General features: G+C 39.2%; 1 protein-coding gene across 1 annotated transcript in view; it reads left to right on the top strand.

Annotated features, from left to right (window-relative positions):
- Positions 1-22,887, top strand: part of Kiaa0586 (KIAA0586 ortholog) — a 106,186-nt gene that overhangs the window by 5,099 nt on the left and 78,200 nt on the right. The window contains exons 4-9 of the mRNA XM_013017235.1: positions 437-506; positions 12,891-13,065; positions 14,124-14,345; positions 17,093-17,246; positions 19,984-20,151; positions 22,424-22,544. Coding sequence (XP_012872689.1) covers positions 437-506; positions 12,891-13,065; positions 14,124-14,345; positions 17,093-17,246; positions 19,984-20,151; positions 22,424-22,544 — 910 coding nt within the window. The remainder of the gene's footprint in view (positions 1-436; positions 507-12,890; positions 13,066-14,123; positions 14,346-17,092; positions 17,247-19,983; positions 20,152-22,423; positions 22,545-22,887) is intronic.

Genomic DNA, 22,887 nt, shown 5'->3' with positions numbered 1-22,887 from the left:
GAGTTCAAGATCCATGACCAAAAAAAAAAAAAGATTTTTAAAATTGTATTTAATTTCTACTGTTTATGAGTATATATTTTTGTTGGCTAAGACTGTACTTTTAGTAATTTATTCCTTGCCTTTTTTTTTTTCTGTTGGTTGTCAGGCTTCAACTCAGGGCCTTGGGGCTGTCCCTGAGCTTCTTTGTGCTCAAGGCTAGCACTCTAGCACTTGAGCCACAGACCCACGTAAGGTTTTTAGGTGATTAATTGAAGAGTATCACAGGAACTTTTTTGCCTGGGCTGCCTTTGAACTGTGATCCTCTGCTCTTCCTTGCCTTTTTTAAAAATTGAGGGATACTGAATTCCTAGTTATTCTCTTTACAAAGTTGACAATTTGGAGTAGCATATTATAGTTTATTTTCAGGAATCTGAAATATTATGTTTTGATTTTGCAGCAAATGACATCTTTATTTCTCAGTACACAGTGGGACAGAAAGATGCTCTAAGAACAGTTCTAAAGCAAAAGTAAGTTTTATTAAAAGAAAATAGTGGGATCACACATTGTGCTTAAAGTCAGCCTCATTTGGACTTTGCACACAAGAACCGTTTGTTGTCTGTACATGACACAATGTGTGGTAATATGTATAAAGCATTTCTCATGGTGCTGCACATACCTGAAGGTGCTCAGTGGCAACAAGTGTTAGAAAAGTTCTGTTCTGGGAATATACTACATTAATTTGTCTAACACAAAATATGATGAAATAGATTCCATTATTATCTCAATTTTACAGAATATATTAACTCATAGGACACTCACAACCTATGGAAACGATCTGTCACCATCCAAGTTTTGTAGAATTTCTAGTATATGTGTATGTGTGTTTGTACAAAATAATCTTTAATGAAATTAGTAAACGTACATCATTTTAAAAAGTCATATAGTATGAAAAACTTATAACTGAAAAACACCATTCCTTAACTCCCAGATATGCTCCCCAAAGATAGGCACTTTTAATTCTTTTATTTCTTCTGAGAAGGAGTTTATAAGTAATATATCTATACTACTATTTTTTTAGTTTCTTTTTTGGGGGGAAAGGACTTTATTCCTCCTTATTCCTTTTAAACACTTGGCTTATATTAGTTATACAGGGAGAGTTTTTATTGTTACATCTCCACATGTTTATACTGTATTCCAAGCAATTTCACCCCCAGATTCACACTCCCTACCTCCCTCCCCTTAAACTATTTTTTACTTATTGAATGTAAAATGTCGTTATCCTACTGTGGTAGGATTTAGCTCTTAAATTACTTCCTCATACCTCCTTTATTATAGTTTTGTGTGTGTGTAAATGCATATACGTACATACATAAATATTTACATATATTTATTTTGTTTGAGTAATTGACATTTTTCAAGAACTAGATTATATTTATGTAATATTCTGCTTCAGCACAAAGAAAATCAATGAACATTTCTCATGTATTTTATGAGATAACCTAACCCAATTACCAAAGCCTAAAATTAATTTCTTCCGAGGTATTTTTGTTTATATTATTAATTTTTTTGTGTCTTTTGTTGTTGTTGGTTGTGGGGCTTGAATGCTGGGCCTGAGTTCTGTCCCTCAACAATTCAGCTCAAGGCAAGTACTCTACCACTTGAGCCATAGTGCTGCTTCTGGTTTTCTGGTGGTTAATTGGAGATAAGTCTCACAGACATTCCTGCTTGGGCTGGATTTGAACCATGATCTTTAGATGTCAGCCTCCTGAGTAGCTAGGCTTATCGGCATAAGCCACCGGCGCCTGGCTTTATTAGTTTTTTTTTTAAGTTCTTAGAATAAAATAATTAAATCTAATATTTTTCAGAGCGTTAAAGATATAATTGTATTTATATTTTATCTTAAATTATTAGCTACAGATATTGTTACATATATTGAAAGATCTGTGCACAATGATCAAGTATGATTTAGCCCAGGAATGTAGCAATATTTTAAAGTGATAATCACAAATTCTAGTATAGCACTTACTATGCTCCTTGCATCAGTCCTTCTTGCTTATTCTTCCTTAACCTGTATAAAAGGCCAGCATGTCTAGTAATGTTCCCACTTTACAAATGAGGCCCAGGGGCTGGGAAGGTGGCTCAGTGGTAGAGCGCTTGCCTTGCATGCCTGAGGCCCTGGGTTCCATTCTTCAGCACCACATAAGCAAAAAAGAAAAAAGCTGGAAGTGGTGCTATGGCTCAAGTGGTAGAGTGCTAGCCTTGAGCTGAAGAGCTGAGGGACAGTGCCCAGACCCAGAGTTCAGGCCCCACGACTGTACCCAAAAATAAATAAATAAATGAGGCCCAGGCAGTCTACTCCACAGCCACTGCTTCATTAATAATCCCTGAACTGTTAATAAATTTCTATCCTTGGATCAAATGAGAAAGTATATGTGACCAACATTTAACAAATCAACCATTTAATGATTTCATATTCACTTCTTACTCTCCTAACTATTCCCACCGACCACCTACCCCTCTTTAAAATTAATATAGAATAATAGATTATTACCATGAAATAAAATATTTATTGCAAACTAATTAGTCAATGTGAGTTTCTTTTCTTTGGGTCCGGTTGTGGGGCCTGAACTCTGGGCCTGGGCGCTGTCCCTCAGCTCTTCATCTCAAGGTTAGCATTCTACCACTTGAGCCACAGCGCCACTTCCGGCTTTTTTCTTTTGCTTATGTGGTGCTGAGGAATCGAACCCAGGGCCTCAGGCATGCAAGGCAAGCGCTTTGCCACTGAGCCACCTTCCCAGCCCTCAATGTGAGTTTCTTATTTAAAAATTAAAAACAATTGTTATTATACAAGTGATGTACAGAGGGGTTACAGTTTCATAATGTGGTATTTAACATGACAAAATAGCCATTTTTTTTCAAAATTAATTTGGAAGTCTTAACTGTAGCAGTTAGATAAGAAAATGGAATCATAAATATTGTGAGAGGAGAAGCAAAGTTATTATGTGTAGAAAATTTCCTACAATTAGGGCATTCAATATCACTAATTCAGAAATTTTTCCATAAAGTTTGGGAAGGTAGATAATCAGTATATTATCTAATAATATTTTATTATCTAACAATAAAACTTTAAGAATATCACAGCAATTTATCACCAAAAAAAGTTAGGACTATTCATAATCAGAAATCTTGGGCTGAGAAGGTGGCTCATTGATAGATTGTTTGCCTTACATACATGAGGCCCTGAGTTCAGTTCCTCAAGTATCACATAAACAGAAAAAACAAAACAAACAAAAAAAAAAAACTGGAAGTGGCGCTGTGGCTCAAGTGGTAGAGTGCTAGCCTTGAGCTGAAGAGCTGAGGGACAGCGCCCAGGCCCAGAGTTCAGGCCTCATGACCGGCAAAAAAAGAAAAAAAAATGTATAAACTTGCCAAAGAAGCAGACTAAAGTTAGGATGCATTAAGAGACTCAGGGTGTTCATGGTGGGAAAATGGAGTACTATAAAAATCTTAATCTGTCTACATTTACCTTAGGAAGATGAGTGCAATAATGTACATAGTCCCAGCTACTTGGGAGACTGATGCAGAAGGATCATTTGAGCCCAAGGATTCAAAGCAAGCGTAGTTGACATAACAATATCCTGTCTCCAAAATAAAATTACCTTGTAAATTGTGCTATAGTAAACTTTGATTGAGGGGGTGGGTGGTAAGAATAGTGGTGAATTGGAATTTGGCAAAGTAGTTTTTTTTTATTGTCAGTGTTTTTTTTTGTTTTTTTGTTTTTTGATCAGTAGGAAGGCTCTCTACCTTTAAGCAACATTCCTAGACCAATTGGCAAAGTAGTTTTAAATTTATCTTAATGACTATAGAGTTAAGAATGTATATGTGTGTGTTGTGTGTGTCTGCATATACACTGTATTTTTCTAGAGTATGTGAAATTGTTTCCAGCATTATCTTTGCTAATCTCAACTATGTGTATTTTATGTATATGTAACCTTAACTGTAGATGTGACAGAAATGAGGTGATGGAAGAACTTGTTCTGTTTAGTGTAATATAATGTGCTGTGAAGCTATAATGGTGAGATAGACTAGAGCCTTTGAGAAATGGATAGTCTGGCCAGAATATCTAGAGCAAGTAGTTTATCCATTTGAACTTTAATGGCAAATAATTTAAACATTTTTTAAATGTTTAAGTGTTTTTTTGTTTGTTTTTTGTCGGTCGTGGGGCCTGAACTCTGGGCCTGGGTGCTGTCCCTCAGCTCTTCAGCTCAAGGCTAGAACTCTACCACTTGAGCCACAGCACCACTTACAGCTTTTCTGCTATATGTTGCTGAGGAATCACAACCAGGGCCTCATGCATGGAAGGCAAGCAAGCACTCTACCACTGAGCCACCTTCCCAGCCCAAGTGTTCACTTCTTAATAATGTTCTTGTAGTGATGTGAAAACACGAATTGGAAGAGGCCTGGACTACTTAGCCTAGGAAACAAAGTAGTTATGGAGCTTTTAGGAATCTTTTTTGTTTGTTGTTAGTGTGTGTGTATGTGTGTGTGTGTGTGTGTGTGTGTAAGAGGCCTGGACTACTTAGCGCTCTGTGTGTGTGTGTGTGTGTGTGTGTGTGTGTGTGTGTAAGAGGCCTGGGCTACTTAGCCTAGGAAACAAAGTAGTTATGGAGCTTTTAGGAATCTTTTTTGTTTGTTGTTGCTGTGTGTGTGTGTGTGTGTGTGTGTGTGTGTGTGCGCGTGCGCGTGGACACTATCCCCAAGGCTAGTACTCTGGCACTTTAGTCACAGTTCCACTTCTGGGTTTGTTTGTTTTGTGTTTGGTTAATTGGATGTAAGGGTCTCTTTGACTTTCCTGCCCAGACTAGCTTTGAACTGTGATTCTTAGATCTCAGCCTCCTGAGTAGCTGAGATTATAGGTATGAACCACTGGTACCCAGCTTCAGAAATCTTTTGAGGTGGATTAAATTGGTCCTGAATACATTGGGAAGGTTGGGTAAGAGTATAAGCCATTCTGTATTGTAATGCAGTAGATAGATTTTTAAATTGATTTGGAGATAGAACTGACAGTCATAAGCTGGGTGCCAGTGGCTCACACCTGTAATCCTAGCTACTCAAAAGGCTGAGATCTGAGGATGCAGTTCAAAGCCAGCCCGAGCAGAAAAGTCTGTGAAACTTTTTTTTTTTTTTTTTTTGGTTGTGGAGCTTGAACTCTGGGCTTGGGCACTGTCCCTGCGCTCTTCAGCTCAAGGCCAGCACTCTAACACTTGAACTACAGCACCACTTGCGTTTTTTTTTCTAGTGGTTTTTTGGAGAGCACTCAGGCCCAAAGTTCAAGCCCCACGACCAACAACAAAAATAGCTTCAGAGATGCCCTGAAGTTTAGCCTTGTTCTTGTGCAGAGAGGGTCCTGAAGCAGGGCTGTAACAACATTTTCTTGTAAATACTTTGTAATAGTTTACTTGTAGTAAAATGGACCTCGTGTCATTTCCTAGTACAAAGCAGGATGTGTGGAAAGAAAATTCTTGGGTCAAAATTATCTCCTAATAGCCTAAACTGGGTGCTTCATAAAATAAATAAATTCATGTTCTATATGTGCTCTTTACACTTACTACACTAAGCATTCATTAGGTTAGTAATTGGAAAAAAAATAAATCTTAAATGCCTGTAAAGAAATGGGCATGCAGCAGTGCTTGTCAGGAAGGCAGCGGACTGGTCAGGCCTTTGGCGGCAGCGGCAGGAGTCATGGTTGGCGGCGAGGCGGCCGCTGCCGTGGAGGAGCTGACTTCGCCGAGCAGTTCTTGCTCCTACTCAGAGAGCGAGAAGCAATGGAAGGCCGCATGGAATTGATCCTGCGCCATCTGCCCCACTACCGCTCCCCGCCCAATGGCGGCAGCCGCCTGGACCAGTTGCTGTCCCTCTCCATGGTCTGGGCCAACCACCTCTTCCTGCGCTGCAGTAATAATAAAGATCTTCTAGACATTGAAGTGAAGATCTGCCACAGTTTACAACCAGAAGTGAATTAATGAAAAAGCATCAAAGCTAAGGCAGAAGATTTATCACCTTTCCATCACCGGCAGCAGGCAGAAAGAAGAAGCTGGGTGACAGCATGGCAGCTCTCACAATTCCTCCCATTGCCAACGTAGAAGTTGGAACGACAAGGAATCAGCCTAGATGGGCCTTTAAAAGTCTGCATTCCTCCCGTAGCTATTGCTGCAAAAGTATGCATGGATATTTATGTATTTAAAAATTGTCTATTTCATCATTGTACAAGCAAACTTGGTTTAAAATGCCCCCTTTTTTGAACTTGTTGTAATAGTTTGGATTTTTCAACAATGTACCTTATGTGATTGTTTTTTGGACCGTTTTGTTCCCTACTGAGACAAACCAGATCCTTTGTACCATGCCCCTACTGTACGGCTGTATATACTTAACCTTCTTGTAAGAAATTATAGAGTCAGTCATAGGCCTGAGGTGCCATGAGCTAGCTCATGGGAAGATGCAGCCTACAGAAAAGTATTTGCCTTCTTTTAAAATTCATTGGGGAATGGGGATGTAAGCTAGTGGCAGATCACTTGCCAGGGATGCTCAGGGCCCGGGTTCTGTTCCCAGGACTGTAGAGAATAAGTAAATGAAGTTCATTGATAGGAAAGTCATTCGGCTGGTCTTCCAGGCAGCTCAGTAAACCACATGTTGTCCTTGTCTCTGGATCTTCCAGACTTGAGAACATGTCTTGCATGTATTCTCTCAAGAAATACTGAGAATTTGGTATTTTAGTATTCCTCTGTTAGTTAATGTATGTGTTCTGTGCAGCCTTAGTGTCCTTTTGTTTAGTCTCACCATTAAGTCTGTACATTTAGGTATAGGCAACAAGAGGGGCTTCATTACAGGAGGTAGTGTAACTACTGCAACAGGACCCCTCACTGTAAGTATGGAGCTTAGTACAGGAAACTGGTAACTGAGACTGTGGCACTTGCCTTAGTTTAATCTACTGGTGAATACAGGTAAGCTAGCCACTGGAAGTGAGGTGCAGGGCTGGTGGGGAACATGGTGTCTGAGGCAGAGATGGGATCGCACTCACTCATTCACGGAGGGGAATGAAGGCCAGGCAGCATGCCTCATAGGGGCTACGCTGTGCAGCCTCTAGTTCTGTTCTCCCTAGTGACCAATAGGAGGGATCCAGTGAAGTCAGGATCTCCGATCTGTAACCTCAGACCTGTTTCCTATTAGAACACCATAGAGAGCTATGGCAAGGATTAAGATAGCAAATGTTGAGGGCCAAGCACAGTTCTTTGAGTGTTAGCCACATCTTTTCCTCTAATGCAGCCTAGCTTTTTTCAAAACACTATGATTGTTTGCAAATTCATGAGGCTTAAAATTTCTTTACAAAATGGAAAAAAAACCCATCAATGTCCAATTCACCTTTGTCTCATGGATTTCCTGTATGATCAAAACCCTAATAAAGTATCCTTTCCATTGTGAAAAAGAAAGAAAGAAAGAAAGAAAGAAAGAAAGAAATAGGCATGGTTAAAAAACAAAAACAAAAAAAGAAATGGGCATGGTTGTACACACCTGTCTGTAATCTCAGCTACGCAAAAGCCAGTGTAGGATCAGACTGACCTAGGATTGTGAGTTGCCCAGGCCTATTGTTGTCCAGGCCAGCCTGGGCAACATAGAGAGACCCTATCTTAAAAAACAAACAGCAGGCCAGGTGCCAGTGGCTCATGCTTGTTGCAAATATAAACCTTTATTCAATAAGCTTGTATTCTAGGATCCACTATCTTGGTTGCTGGATGTTAGTGGCTGATGCCTGGAGCCATAGCTACTCAGGAGGCTGAGATCTGAGCATCACAGTTCAAAGCCAACCCCAGCCTGGGCAGGAAAGTCAGTGAGACTCTTATCTCAAATAAACCACCAGAAAACTGGAAGTGGTGCCGTGGCTCAAGTGGTAGAATGCTAGCCTTGAGCTGAAGAGCTGAGGGACAGCGCCCAGGCCCAGAGTTCAAGCCCCACGCCTGATTAAAAAAAAGGACAGCACCAACAATACAAAATGCTTACAAAGAAGCTGTTGTCTAGCCTTATAATGTTATTTTTCTTGTTAGTCAAGAGTAAGTAACTCCTGATTGCTGGGATTATAGGTATATAACACCAGGTGTGGTGTTTTTGTTTCTTTGAGACAGGATTTTCCTGTATACCCTAGGTTAGCCTTAGATTTGTGGGCTCAAGTCCTCTTTCTGCCTCAGCCTCCTAATCAGCTGGACTAAAGGTGGACTATCCTTCAGTTGGTTAAATGTATGTTGAACATCAGTGATATGCCAGCCCTTTGTTAATTGATGTTCAGGTTGTTTTCAGCTTAACTAAGGAAAGAATATGTACATATATGCAAGAGTAAGTGACTACAACTGTGATAGGGAATAGCACCGCATTCAATATATTATTGTTCCATTCAAATTTTTATTTTATTTATTTATTTTTTTTGGGGGGGTCTGGTAGTGGGGCCTGAACTCTGGGCTTGGGTGCTGTCCCTCAGCTCTTCAGCTCAAGGCTAGCACTCTACCACTTGAGCCACAGCGCCACTTCCGGCTTTTTTCTTTTTGCTTATGTGGTGCTGAGGAATCGAGCCCAGGGCCTCATGCTTGCAAGGCAAGCGCTCTACCACTGAACCACCTTCCCAGCCCCTATTCAAAATTTTTTTTTTTTTTTTTGTCGGTCGTGGGGCCTGAACTCTGGGCCTGGGCGCTGTCCCTCAGCTCTTCAGCTCAAGGCGAGCGCTCTACCACTTGAGCTACAGCGCCACTTCCGGTTTTCTGGTGGTTTATTGGAGATAGGAGTCTCACAGTCACCGCGATCCTCAGATCTCAGCCTCCTGAGTAGCTAGGATTACAGGCATGAGCCACCAGCGCCCGGCCCATTCAAATTTTTAAATGGGGCGGATAGCTAATTATCCAGCATCACGTGTATGTATAGGCAGTGAGTGCAAAAAGACAAAACAGAGCAAGAGATCAACAGAAAATGTTGCTGTTGTTGTTGTTGTTGTTTTGTGTGTATGTGTGTGTGTGGGAGAGAGAGAGAGAGTGTGTGTCCTGGAGCTTAAACTCAGGGCCTGGGCACTGTCCCCAAGCTGTTCTGCTCAAGACTAGCCCTGTATCACTCGAGCTCTACTTCCTGCATTTTGGGTGGCTAATTGGAGATAAGAGTTTCACAGACTTTTCTACTTGGGCTGGCTTTAAACCACAATCCTCAGATCTCAGCCTCTTGAGTAGCTAGGATTCCAGGCATGAGCCACTAACATCCAGCAACCAGGATAGTGGATCCTAGAAGACAAGCTTATTGAATAAAGGTTTATATTGCAACTTAGAGAAGTAGTAGTTGTTGAGTAGAAGATGGTTTCAAGGAAAGAGAAAAAGCTTGAAGTCAGCCGTGTATGCATTGTTGTTCTGGTGTTTAGTGAGAAAAAGTGTGTCTCCTGACAGTTTGAGGAAGGAGGAGGTCTGTACATGAAAGTAGTACAGGGCCAGAGTATTATGGAGTATAGAAAAAGCCAAAAAAAGAAGCTAAACCTATTGTTTCCATAAAAATAGATTTGTAAATGGTGGAACATATGTCTGAGATGATTTTATGGAAGTAAAAACTGGAAGAACACAATACGCAGTGGTGCAGTTTTATAGTAGAGAGGAAAAGGTAAGAAGTGAGAAGTGCTAATCTGAGAAAGTTCTAGTTCTAGTGGGGACTGGGCTCTAACTGTGCCACTTCCTAAATCTGTGACTGATCAAGTAAATGCAACTAACTCTGAAGATCACTGTGTCCTCATGTCAAATTGGGGAATTGGGATGGATGAGCTGATTCCCACCTCCCTAGTCTATGACACGCCTCATGCAATTGTGATGAAATAATTGACAAAACTTGATGACTCAATTAGATGTGAAAAGGGAAGCAGGCAAGTCAAGACAACTTCAGTATTTTGAGACTCACAGAGAAAAATGATGCTGTTAGCAAGAATGGGGAACTATCAACAAAGGGATAAGTTAAGAATTCCATGTTCCTTTGAAAATCAAGGAAAGGGGTTGGGCGCTAGTGTCTCATGCCTATAATCCAGCTACTTACAAAGCTGAGACCTAGAGGGTAAAGGTACAAAGGCAGCCTAGGCAGAAAAGTCTTTGAGACTCCATCTTCAGTTAACCAGACTGGAGGTGTGGCTCAAGTGGTTAGAAAGTCAGCTGTGGTGGTAAATAAGCTGTGAGTCAGAGCATGAAGAACTGAGACCCTGAGTTCAGGGTACAGACACATGCACACATGTGCATGTGCATGCACACACACAAATTTCAAAGGAAGAAATTCAGCAGATGAAGATAAAATGTATTTCCACTACCACTTGTTTCACCTAGGCTTACCTAGAAATTCTCTAGTTTCGTTGCATTAACCAAATATTGAACAAGATTGGCCAGTGGTTGTTTGTTGTTGTTATTTTAAATATTTAGCTAAATGCCTTCTTGTAAATACGTTCCTGTTTACTAGACTCATTCCTCAGCTTATGTGCTGATACTGGTGCTTTTAGCTTAGGTCCTGATGTCTACTCAGCTTGCTTGTTTATGGCTGGCACTCTACCATTTGAGCCACAACTTTAGCCTGGCTTTTTGCTCATTATTTTAGAATCTCATGGACTTTTCTCCATCAGCTAGTGTTAAACCATAATTCTCCAGATCACAACCTCTTGAATAGCTAGGATTACAGGTGTAAACCAACACTGCTTAGATAGGCTCATTTTTAGTCAAGGCTTTTTTTTTTGGTCAGTTGTGGGGCTTGAACTAGGGGCCTAGGTGCTATCCCTGAGAACTTTTTCTTTTCTTTTGTCTGTCGTGGGACCTGAACTCGGCCTGGGCACTGTCCCTCAGCTCTTCAGCTCAAGGCTAACGCTCTACCACTTGAGCCACGGTGTCACTTCTGGCTTGTTTTTCTTCTGCTTATGTGGTGCTAAGGAATCGAACCCAGGGCCTCATGCATGCAAAGCAAGCACTCTACCACTGAGCCACCTTCCCAGCCCCTGTCCCTGAGAACTCTTTTGCTCGAGGCTAGAAATCTACCACTTTAAGCCACAGCACTACTTCATTTTCTGGTGGTTAATTGGAGAGTAAGAAGCTCATGGCCTTTCCTGCCCTGGTTGGCTTTGAACTGCTATCATTAGATCTCAGCCTCCTGAATAGCTAGGATTACAGTCATGAGCCATTCATGCCCATCTTTTCAAAGATTTTTAATGGTGTGTTTGGCACCCATTTAAATGAGTTGGATGGCACTTATTAATGAATTCTAAATGAGCTAGATTCCAACATTATACTTCTAATAGTTTCTCTTGGGGACTTTACATTAAGTTACCACATAATTTTATTTATATGTGTATTCTGAAAGAGCTGAGTTAACAGAAAGAGATAAGATTGGTGGTTCCATGGGTGAGGCATAGTGAAGAATAGGGAGATATTGACCAAAGGGTAGAACTTCAGTTAGGATGAGTAAGTTCTAGAGCTCTGTAATATAGCATAGTGACTGTAGTTAATTGCTGAGGGAAGATGATAAATGTTCCCATCACACAAATAACTGGAAGATGATGGGTATGTTAATTTGCTTGATTGTGATTGTTGTTTCACAGTGTTATGTATATCATGTAAAACATGATTGCGATTTTATACATATACAATTGTACTTCTAGAGTTGGGAAGGTGTCTCAGTGGTAGAGCGCTTGCCTTGCATGCATGAGGCCCTGGGTTCGATTTCTCAGCACCACATAAGCAAAAAGAAAAAAGCCGCAAGTGGCGCTGTGGCTGAAGTGGTAGACGCTAGCCTTGAGCTGAATAGCTGAGGGACAGCACCCAGGCCCAGAGTTCAGGCACCACGACCGGACCCCAAAAAACCAAAAAAAAAACAAAAACAAAAAAAAAACAATTGTACTTCTATAATGCTGGAAAAATGGTAGTCAAAATTTCATTGTTAATGTTATCCTTTTTTTGCATGTTCAGAGTATAGATTGGAATGTTTTAATGCATGCTAAGCATGTATTCTACCATTGAACAATACTCCTACCCACTAATTTTTTAATTCTCCTATAAGTATTCAGAGGATAAAATTATCAGTGATTTAACACAAACAGCAATCACCTTTGGGAGTAAAATTTGGTATTTGAATTCTTAGAACTTGCTCATTTTAAATTTGAACATCTTAGTCAGGCACTGGTGACTCACACCTGTAATCCTAGCTACTCAATTCAGTGCCAGCCAGAAGGAAAGGCTGTGAGACTCATCTCCAATTAATCACCAGAAAACTGGAAGTGGTGCTGTGGCTCAAGGTGGTAGAGTGCTAACCTTGAGCAGAACAGCTCAGGGACAGCGCCCCAGATCCTGAGTTCAAGCCCACAGCCAACTAAAAAGAAAGAAAATAAATTTGAGCAGTTTGACTCATGTGTCTTTGTATCTGTGGCCATGCCTTTTTTTTTTTGGTCAGTTGTGGGGCTTGAACTCTGGGCCTGGGCACTGTCCCTTAGCTCTTCAGTTCAAGGCTAGCACTCTACCACTTGAGCCACAGCACCACTTCTGATTTTCTGGTGGTTTATTGGAGATAAGTCTCATAGACTTTCCTGCCTGGGCTGGCTTTGAACCATGATCCTCAGATCTTAGCCTCCTGAATAGCTAGATTACAGGCATGCCACCAGTGCCTGGCTGACATGCCTTTTTTATATCTTATTTTTCAAGGTAGCATCACTGCCTTCAAAGAATTATCATCTTATTTCTTTAGTTCTTAAGTACTTAAGTCTTACTAATTTGTTAACTAAGTAACTTGAGTTAATAGTAGATGAGCATTTGTACGCATTTCTTGAAATGGTTCAATTTAACTTACTAAATATATTTCTATTGCTATTTTATTTATAGAGTTCAAAGCATGCCTGTTTCTAAGGAAGTAAAGGTACACCTTTTAGAAAATGCAGGTGCTGAAAAGGATGCTGTTACCCAGGAGGCTAGAACTTCGCCCAGTGGAATTGATTCAGCTACGACTGTGGCTGCAGCCACTGCGGCGGCCATTGCAACAGCAGCTCCACTGATAAAGGTATGTCTCTCTCCTCAGAAACACCTGATGACATGTCTGCGAAGAACTGATACTGTAAATGACTGTGCCCACGTATAGACTGAGAATTTTTGTATTGGTTGTTGTGTGTTACTTCTCAGGACTTATGAAAATTACCCCCACTGTTGTGATGGCACTAGTGAATCTACAACTTGTAGCCCTGAAAGCCCACATCCAAGAAAACCCCTGGGTTCTGGACAGCCTCAGTAGTTCATTGATCCTTTTTTCAAGAATTGAAAACAGGGCCCTTGTCATGCTAGACAAGTTCTTCACCACTGAGCCACATCCTGAGTTCATTCATCCTTATTTGAGAGCTACTATGACTACTAGACAGAAGGAATAGAGATAAAAAGAGACAGAAGTAGGTTGGAGAAGACACAGATTTTAGAGCTAACAGGTGACAGAGCCAACATTGAAATTTACAGCTGCTGAGTTAACTTGTCTTACAGTGGGGAAAATCAAAAGCTACATTGTTTTACTTTTTCCTTTTCTTTGTCCATGTAAGTGTCCTTATCTTGGCATTGTAAAATTTTGTGTGGCAAATTTGGTCGGTCGGTCGGTCTGTCTGTCTGTCTGTCTATCTATCTATCTATCTTATCTATCTAGTGCTGGTCCTGGGGCAAGGGCTGGGTGCTGTCGCTGAGCACAATTTAGTGCTCAAAGCTAGTGTGCTTCCACTTTGAACTACAATGTTGTTTCCAGCTTTTTGGTGTTTAGAGGTAAGAGTTTCACAAACTTTCCTACTTGAGCTGGCTTTGAACTGTAATTCTCAGATCTCAGCCTCCTGAGTTGTTAGAATTACAGGTGTAAGCCACCAATGCCAAGTGGTATGTTTATTTTTTTATGAAAGAAACATAGGCCTAAAACCTGCTTTTTAGTTCTATGACTCTAAAAGCAAAGTCACCAGATCATCAGAGATTTAGTGGACAAAATTTTTAATTAGTTTCTTAATATTAATCGCTATAAATAACCTTTCTAGTAATTGACTATAATTTCTGTATTTTTCTATAAATATCATGGTGATACTTTTATTGTTTAAGGTACATAGTGATTTGGAAGCCAAAGTTAATTCTGTTACAGAATTACTTAATAAATTACAAGAGACTGATAAAAACTTGCAATGGGTTACGGAGCAGCAAACAAGCATTCAGAATAATCAAAACAAACTACACTGTCATGATCATGAAAAACAAATAAGTGTGCTAATGGAGCAGCACTTTAAGCAACTTGAAAAACTACAGCAACAACAAATAGATATTCAGGTAAATATATAAACAAGGTATGCATTCTATGATGTGCCTCTAGGTTAATATTCAGTAGTTATTGCAATGATTTATAGATTCTATCAGCTTAATTTCTTTTTTTTTTTGGTTGTGGGGCTTGAACTCTGGGCCTGAGCACTGTCCCTCAGTTCTTCAGCTCAAGGTGAGCACTCTACCACTTGAGCTACAGCACCACTTCTGGTTTTCTAGTGGTTTATTGGAGATGAGTTTCACAGACTTTCCTGCCCAAGCTGGCTTTGAACCATGATCCTCAGATCTCAGCCTCTTGAGTAGCTAGGATTACAGGTGTGAGCCACCGGCACCCGGCAGCTTAATTCCTTAAATTATGATTTCCTTGTTCATCATATGAAGACTGTTCCTCTATATGAAGACTGCATAGTCTAGTTCAAATATCACTAGTTCTGTGAGACCTCTCCAAAGAGATCTTTTCTTTCCTTTTTCAGTATTTTTGTTCATATCACTTGAGTTTATTTTTTACTTACTGTGGTTTGATTTTAGCTTTGCACTTGCTGGGCAGGTCTACCACTTGATCTATGATCTCAGCCTTTTGTGCTTCAGAAATTTTCTTTTTTGTCAGTTGTGGGACTTGAACTCAGGGCTTGGGCGCTATCCCTCAGCTCTTCTGCTAAGGCTAGCCCTCTACAACTTTGAGCCATAGTTTTACTTCCTGTTTTTTGGTGGTTTATTGGAGATTAGAGTCTCAGAGACTTTCCTGCCCAGGCTGACTTTGAACTGTGATTCTCAGATCTCAGCCTCCTGAGTAGCTGGGATTATAGGTATAAGCCACCAGTGCCCAGCTCAGAAATTTCCTTTTTGAAGCTGTGTTCAGCAATCAGAATTCTAAAATAAGCAATTGCAACCGTGACAACATTTTATCTTATTTTACTTTTGTTTTTAAAGAGCATGTAAAATGTTTTATTTTTTCTTAAAAGGGTTCAGGGTTTGGTTTTAATCAGGCTGCACATTCTCATCAGTCTGACATCTCTTCCCATGTCAGATCAGACTGGCTTCAGCTAGCAATACTTTATTAAATCCAAAACAACAACAAAAAGTTTTAATTTTGAGAGAAAGAAAATCCAGTTCTGAGGATATTAGTTTGTAATTTAAAACAAAATGAGGGCAAATGTTTCACGTTGCTTTATATACCCTTGTCTCACAGAACTAGGAATGTAACTCTTCTTAGGCAGGGACTGCCACTGATGGGCATAGTCAATAAAATTTACAGCATGTCAACTGAAAAGGTTTTTTGATGGTATTGATCAAAAATCTTAGAATCAACAGCCTTTATCTACACTTAAAAGGTATGCTGTTCTGACCTTGAGTATATTATCTATCAACATATTATAAACTAAGTAAATGATAAATATCCTATGGTCTTCTTGAGCAGGTAGTACTATTTATGAAAGTGCTAACCAAAACTATGAAAAATACATAAAATACTCCTATATATTTTTTCCTTCAATATCTGTGCAAGAACAATGGGGAAACTATTCCACATCTGGCACTCAGATCCATCAAGAAGACTTGAGCTACTTTGTGTGTGTGTGTCGGGGGAGGGGTGAGGAGGGGCTTAAATTTTGGGCCTGAGTGCTGACCCAGCACTAGCTCAAGGCTAGCACTCTACCACTTGAGCCACAGCACCATTTCCAGTTTTCTGGTGGTTAATTGGAGATAAAAGTCTCACATCTCACAAGCTGGCTTTGAACCGTGATCCTCAGTTCTCAGCCTCTAGGATTACATGAGCCACTGGCACCCAGCTTGACCATCCTAAGAATAGAAGCAGTGAATATTGTCTTCCATGACAATACTGACTAACTAAGCTTTAGAGTTACTGAAAGGCAGAAATCAAGTCTTTAGATGATATTCCTTTCCTAGAGCAAGCACAGAGCTCTCTTGATCACTGTTTATGCAAGGCCTTGCTTCAGAAAGATTTCCCCCCCAATAGGTTCTTTCTTTTTGCCTAGGTCAGCCAGTCTTCTTACTTATACTTCAATGTAGCTAGAATTATAGGTACATAACACCAGTTCAGCATTTTATTGTTTGAGATGGGGTTTCTCAATTTCTCATTCAGGCTGACTTCAAACTGTGATTCTCTCAATCTCAGCCTCCCAATTATATAGGATTGTAGGCGTGAGACTTCACTCCTGATTTGTCCATACCATTTTTATAGCAGTGATTTGTTTATATTGCCAGTTCTGGTAATACAGGCATCTTAGTTAATGTTAAATCTTAAACATTCAACTTATATAGAGGGATATTAACAGAACTATTGATATTTTTAGATTTTCTTCCTGTTCTTTTTTTTTTTGTTTTGCAGTACTAGGGTTTGAACTCAGGGCCTTGCACCTGCTCAGCAGGCAGTGTACCATTTGAGACACCCTCCTAGCTCTTTTTATTTTTCTGAGTCATTTTTTCTTTAACTGTCCTTGACCAAAATTCTCCTTTATGCTTCCCACATACCTGAGGGTATGCACCATCACACCAGGCTTTAGTGTTGTTGTCATTGTTGAGATGGGGTTTAGCTACCTCTTTCCCCTAGCTGGCCTGGAACTGTGATCTAAACACATCCTTCTAATGCCACCTGCTACACCTACAGTGATGGTTGCTATATAAGAATAGATTCTTATTGTTTATTAAATATATTTTTAAGTCTGCTAATCTCAATAGATTTTATCACCTGACTCAAACAGTATTTGAAATTAACAAAATAATTTTATATCTTCTAGACTCAACTTATTAGTGCTGCACTGAAGACCAATAATTTTCAGCCTGCTAGCCTGCCCCTCTCCAGAGCAATGGAAATGAGTTCCGTCATTCCAGAACATTCTCATGTTAGCAGCAGCAGTCTATCTTCACATAAGACCTTTGCTTCTAAACAAGGTAGAAATATTTACTTCGTCTTGAGTAGTAGCTAGGAATGTCCTTCATGCTATAAATATGAACACTAATGATTAGAAATTTACTTATACATGTCTTTGTTTTATAAAAGCAAATCTTTTCTCAGGTTGTTTGAGACTTGTTCAGACTATGGATCACATCCAAATTTATTGTTTAATTAATAGCTAGGATTACGAGCATGAACCTCCAATTCTTAGCTTCTTATTTATTTATTTATTTTAAAGGAGGATGAGTTTATTTTGGCTCGTGATTTTAGAAGTATCAGCCTGTTGTGGGGAGGGTATGATGGAGAAGAAAGGAAAGAAAAGGCCAACTTGAGTTTTAAAGAGGAACATGTCTTTTAGGTATTTGTATACTGAATTCATTTCTTCATTTGTATTACTTAATAAACATAAAGAAAACTAAGTATTTTAAAAATTCAACAGATTAGTAGGATATAGTGGGCTTACACTTTAATCCTAGCTAATTGGGAGACTGAAATTGGGAGAATTAAGGTTTGAGGCCAAGTAGGTCAAAAATTCACAAGACTGGGGCTGGAAAGGTGGCTCAGTGGTAGCGCTTGCCTTGCATGCCTGAGGCCCTGGGTTCGATTCCTCAGCACCACATAAGCAAAAAGAAAAAAGCTGGAAGTGGCGCTGTGGCTCAGGTGGTAGAACACTAGCCTTGAGCTGAAGAGCTGAGGGACAGCGCCCAGGCCCAGAGTTCAGGCCCCACGACCGGACCCCAAAAAAAAAAAATTCACAAGACCCTGTCTCAGCTAATAAAATACTGGGTGCAGTTCTGTGTACCTGTCATCCCTGTTACATAGGAGTCGAAAACAGAAATATCATGGTCCAGGCATGTGGGTCACAAAGTGAGAGTTTATTATTTTTTTTAATCATGAAGGTTTGGTCTGGGAATGTAGCTTAGCGGTAGAGTGCTTGCCTAGCATGCATGAAGCCCTGGGTTCAATTCCTCAGCACCACATAAACAGAAAAAGCCAGAAGTAGCACTGTGTCTCAAGTGGTAGAGTGCTAGCCTTGAGCAAAAGAAGCTCAGAGACAGTGCCCAGGCCCTGAGTTCAAACCCCAGGACTGGCAAAAATCATGAAGGCAGAAAGGGCTTGGAGGCATTGTCCCAGTGGTAGAGTGCCTGATGAGCAAGCTCAAGGCCATGAGTTCACATTCCCAGACTTAAAAAAAAGGAAAAAAGATCAACAAATTAACTTCTACTTTTTTATGCTTTTCTTGAGTACATATATTATAGATTTATAAATACAGCTTTGTACTTTATTAGTATTTCAAAGTATTTTCTATGTTGTCTGTAGTTATCTTTTTAACAGTAAATTTGTTTTTGGTGCTAGAGGTTGACCCTGGGAACTTGTGCATGCTAGCCAAGTAATCTACCACTGAGCTGCACCCCTATCCTATAATTTTAACTTTTAATGACTAAAAGAGTGATATGTTGAATAATTATTCCATAATTTTCTTAAACAGTTTCTTCTTGGACAGTTTTAGGGTTTTTTCTTTCTTAATAACATCATAAAAAATCAGTATCTTTAACATTTTTTCTCTTATATTACTTAGTGTAATTCTCAAGAATGATTAATAAATATTTCCAGATGGTTTATCAGTTTTCATTGCCATCAAAAATGTCTAACTAACAGAATTGAGTATTGCATTTCTTCTTGTATCTGACTTGAAGTATAAAGTATTTATAGTCTTCTTTCTTATTTCTAGTAATGATGAAGTTATTTCTACATATTTGGTTATTATTATTATTATTATTATTGTGATGCTGGTGTTTGAACTCAGACCTTGTGTTTTTGCTCAGCTCTTTTTGTTTCTCGGGTGTTCTGTTCATTGACCCATTCTTCTAGCCTAGCTTTTTAAAAAAATTAATTGTTATTATAGAGATGATATACAGAGAAATTACATGAGTCAAGTAATAAGTACATTTCCTTTGGTACAGTGTCTTCTGTTCCCTCATTTTCTCCCAGTCCCTCCCTCCTGTCTCTACCCATGAGTTGTATAGTTCACTTTCATTAATGTCCAGTTAGCTCCACTGCTGCACTTTGCTGCCTTTTTCCCCGTCAAGTTCTGTGCACTCTCCCTACACTCCAGAAGATATACATGTGAATACACCATATATAAGATAAAGTAGATAGAATCATCAAAAACTAAAAACAAAAAAGCGGACATCTCTTGTTTCCATATCTTGGAGTTCATTTCAGTATGTATATTATTTTATATAAATATAAAGAGAAACTTAGGCATTGCACCTTTGTGTTTCTCTCCTAAGAGTATCTGGTCTCACTGTGTGTGAATATCTACAATCCTGTATAATCTGTCATATCTCAGATCGAATTGGGCCTGGCTTTTTGCTGGTTGTTTTGAAGATGGAGTCTCTAGGACTTTTCTACCCAGGCTGGCCTTGAGCTTCGTTCCTCTGTGTCTCAACCTCACAAGTGCTAGGGTTACAGATGTGAACCAACAGAGCCTGGCTGGTTTTAATTTTAAAGATAAAAGAATTATATGTTATAATTTAAAGCTTAAAGAAATAATTTAAATATATTCTTTTTATTAGCATATGTTTGTTGTAGCTTCTCTTGTACTCTCCATATTCCTCTCTTCCTTTGTAAAACAATTTCAACAGGTTTAATTGTTCTACTTCTGTACATGCAAATAAACTAAATTGGCCATATTTAATCTTCAATCATCCTTGTTATTTTCTATTAAAGTACCTTTAAAGGAAGTTGAAGATAAGGGCGTTGAGGAACAGAAATCTCCTTTAGAAACACCAGCACCACGCAGGTTTGCTCCTATACCTGTGTCAAGGGATGAGGAGATATCCAAGAAAGAAAATCCTATGGAAGAAAAAGAAAATATGGCAATGTCAGGTTATAGAGGTAAGAAACCAAGTATGATTATCACCCAACTTTTACTGTAGCCATTCAGATTAGGGACGTTATCCTGAAATTTTTCTCACTCATGATTTAGAATTTTTTATGTGCCTAGTAAATTGGAATCTCTAACACACACACACACACACACACACACACACACACACACACACACACACACACACACACACACACACAGACACACACACTGGCAGTGCTAGTATTTGAACTCAGAGCCTTACACTTGCTTGGCTTCCTTGCTCAGCTGGTACTCTACCTCTTGAGCCATTTTCCCTGCTTTTGGTAGTTATTTTCGAGACAGAGCTTGGGCTAGCCTCGAACTTAGGTCCTTCTGATACAGCCTCATGAGAGACTTAGATTATAGGTCTGGGCCACTAGCCCCTAGCTTACTTTCTATATTTTTTTTAAAAAAGGTGCTTAGCAGTTAAATCGAGTTTCTTTATAGGAGTTGAAGTTGTACATTTTATAATTATTCTATCTCCTACAGGTTGTTACTTATACCTTTAATGAGCACGTTTTGATATTAATGAAATAGTGTTTTGCTGAAGCTAAGACAGATCGCTTTAGAACATGTTTCTTTATATTGATTGTAGGTGTGAATTTCAATAATCACATCACCATGTTCATCTGGAGAAAGTGCTAATATATGTACTTTTTAAATAGAGAACAAGAACTTTTATAACTGGCTTGAGATAATAATGTGCTACACAGAATCAGTGGAAAGTGGGTGAAAATATACAGCAGAGGGGGCCATCAGCTGCACTGGACATTGATGAAAGTAAATTAAGCAACTCAAGGGCAGTGATGAGAGGGAGAGAATGAGAAAGGGAACAGCTGATACTAAGCAAAAGGAAAGAAATGTACATATCACCCCATTTGTAAAAAATAGTTTTATTGTTAAAGGTCATACATAAGCAATGTAATCTATATAAGCAATGTAGATTAATATAATGATGACTATCATTGTGAAGATTAAGAGGTGTTTCTAACTTTAAATAAATAAATAGATACAATAATAATATGCCACAATTTAAATAAATAAATAGATACAATAATAATATGCCACAAAGCTTTAAATGTAGTCCTTCTAATAAGAGCATGTGAAAGTATTAAGCTGTAGGCCTTTATTCTTAGAATCATTTGAACACATTCAAGTGTTACCTTAGGTAAGCTTTAAGACTTTAGAAGATAGTCTTTAATAAAAAAACAAAATCAGGGGTTAGAGTGAGGTGGTAGAGTGAAAGCATCAAATCAGGAATTCAAGTCCCAGTCTTAGATAAAACAAAAAAAGAAAGCCACCAAAAACAATTGTTTTGTAGGCATATTAAAAACAAGACTTATGGGAAGGTCTAATTGTTGTTGTGAAGAAACATATACATCTTTTTTTTTTTCCTTGCAGAACTGGAGTTTGAATTTGGAGGTTTGGGGAGTCAGGTGTTCTGTTATAGTCATTATATTTGAAATAGGCTCTTGCTTCCTGCCTGGGTGAATGCCTGGGCTTCAGTCCTTTTTTTGGCTTCCCATTGTAGCTGGAATGTCAGGTGCATGCTACTGCACCTAGCTCTTGGTTGTGAAGGGGTCTCACAAGTTTTTCTGCCAGAGCTAACCACAAACTGTGATCCTCCAGATCTCAGCTTCCTGAGAAGCTAGGATTACAACCATTGATGCTCAGCTGTATCCTTTTTACCAACCTAAAAATAGTCCACTTTGCTGATCTTTGTGTTCATGAGATTTATGTTTATGATGGAGATAAATACAGACTTTATGCCCATATAATTCAAATTTTTTACAAATATAGTTTTATGAGATAAAAATTCTAAGATTTTTTTGTGGTGAGTATATAGTCTACATTTTTGTCTGAATCTGTTTTCAGATGCTATAATTGAATCCTATGAGTTGCATACTTTATAGTGAAATGCTTCTGAAAGTACAATAGCATGGGAATGGAATCCAGCCCCCTTCCTGCTGGGTCATGGCATGGGGAGAAAGCAAGCCAGCCAGAAACAGCTTCATTTTATAACCAGATCATTCCTTTGATAACCTATTAGTCCATAGCTAGATTAGCCCATAGATTATCCTAATTACCTTGTCACCTTCTGAAGGTCCCGTCTCTCATACTGCTAACAGGTGACTGAGGCTTAAGTATGGGGAACATAAACCATAGCAGTTCTCTGGTGAACTGGCTAACTTAGGCCAGAGGATAAAAAATGTAAGATGTTAAATGAAGCAGAAACAATATTATACTTTTATATTGCAGGACATGGAAGATTATTAGAACAAATATTGAATAATAATGATTTTTTGACAAGAAAAAGTGAATCATCAGAAAAGTCTTCACTAGGGTCAAGTTTGGCATGGACTCCTGAGAAAAGAAACAGGTAAAAACAAGTGATTAAAATGAAATCTATACTGGAAAGAGTTTTGTTTAAATTTCTTTCATTTTTTTAATCTGTTTTTTGGTGAGTGTGTGGGAGGGTGATATACCTTGTATTTGCTAAGCGAAGGTTTCTTGCTTTTTTTTTTTTTTTTGGCTTGGGTTTGCTTGATCCTCTTATAAGCATCTTGTATAACTAGGATTACAAGCATTTAGCTCCATGCCCAGAATTTTTTTTTGGGGGGGGTCCGGTCGTGGGGTTTGAACTCTGGGCCTGGGCGCTGTCCCTCAGCTCTTCAGCTCAAGGCTAGCGCTCTACCACTTGAGCCACAGCACCACTTCTGGCT

This window comes from Dipodomys ordii, unplaced genomic scaffold (genome assembly GCF_000151885.1).
Source record: "Dipodomys ordii isolate 6190 unplaced genomic scaffold, Dord_2.0 Scaffold2, whole genome shotgun sequence".
NCBI classification, from domain to species: Eukaryota; Metazoa; Chordata; class Mammalia; order Rodentia; family Heteromyidae; genus Dipodomys; species Dipodomys ordii.
The sequence above is the reverse complement of the archived record's forward strand: the minus strand, read 5'-3'. Positions and strand labels throughout refer to the sequence as shown.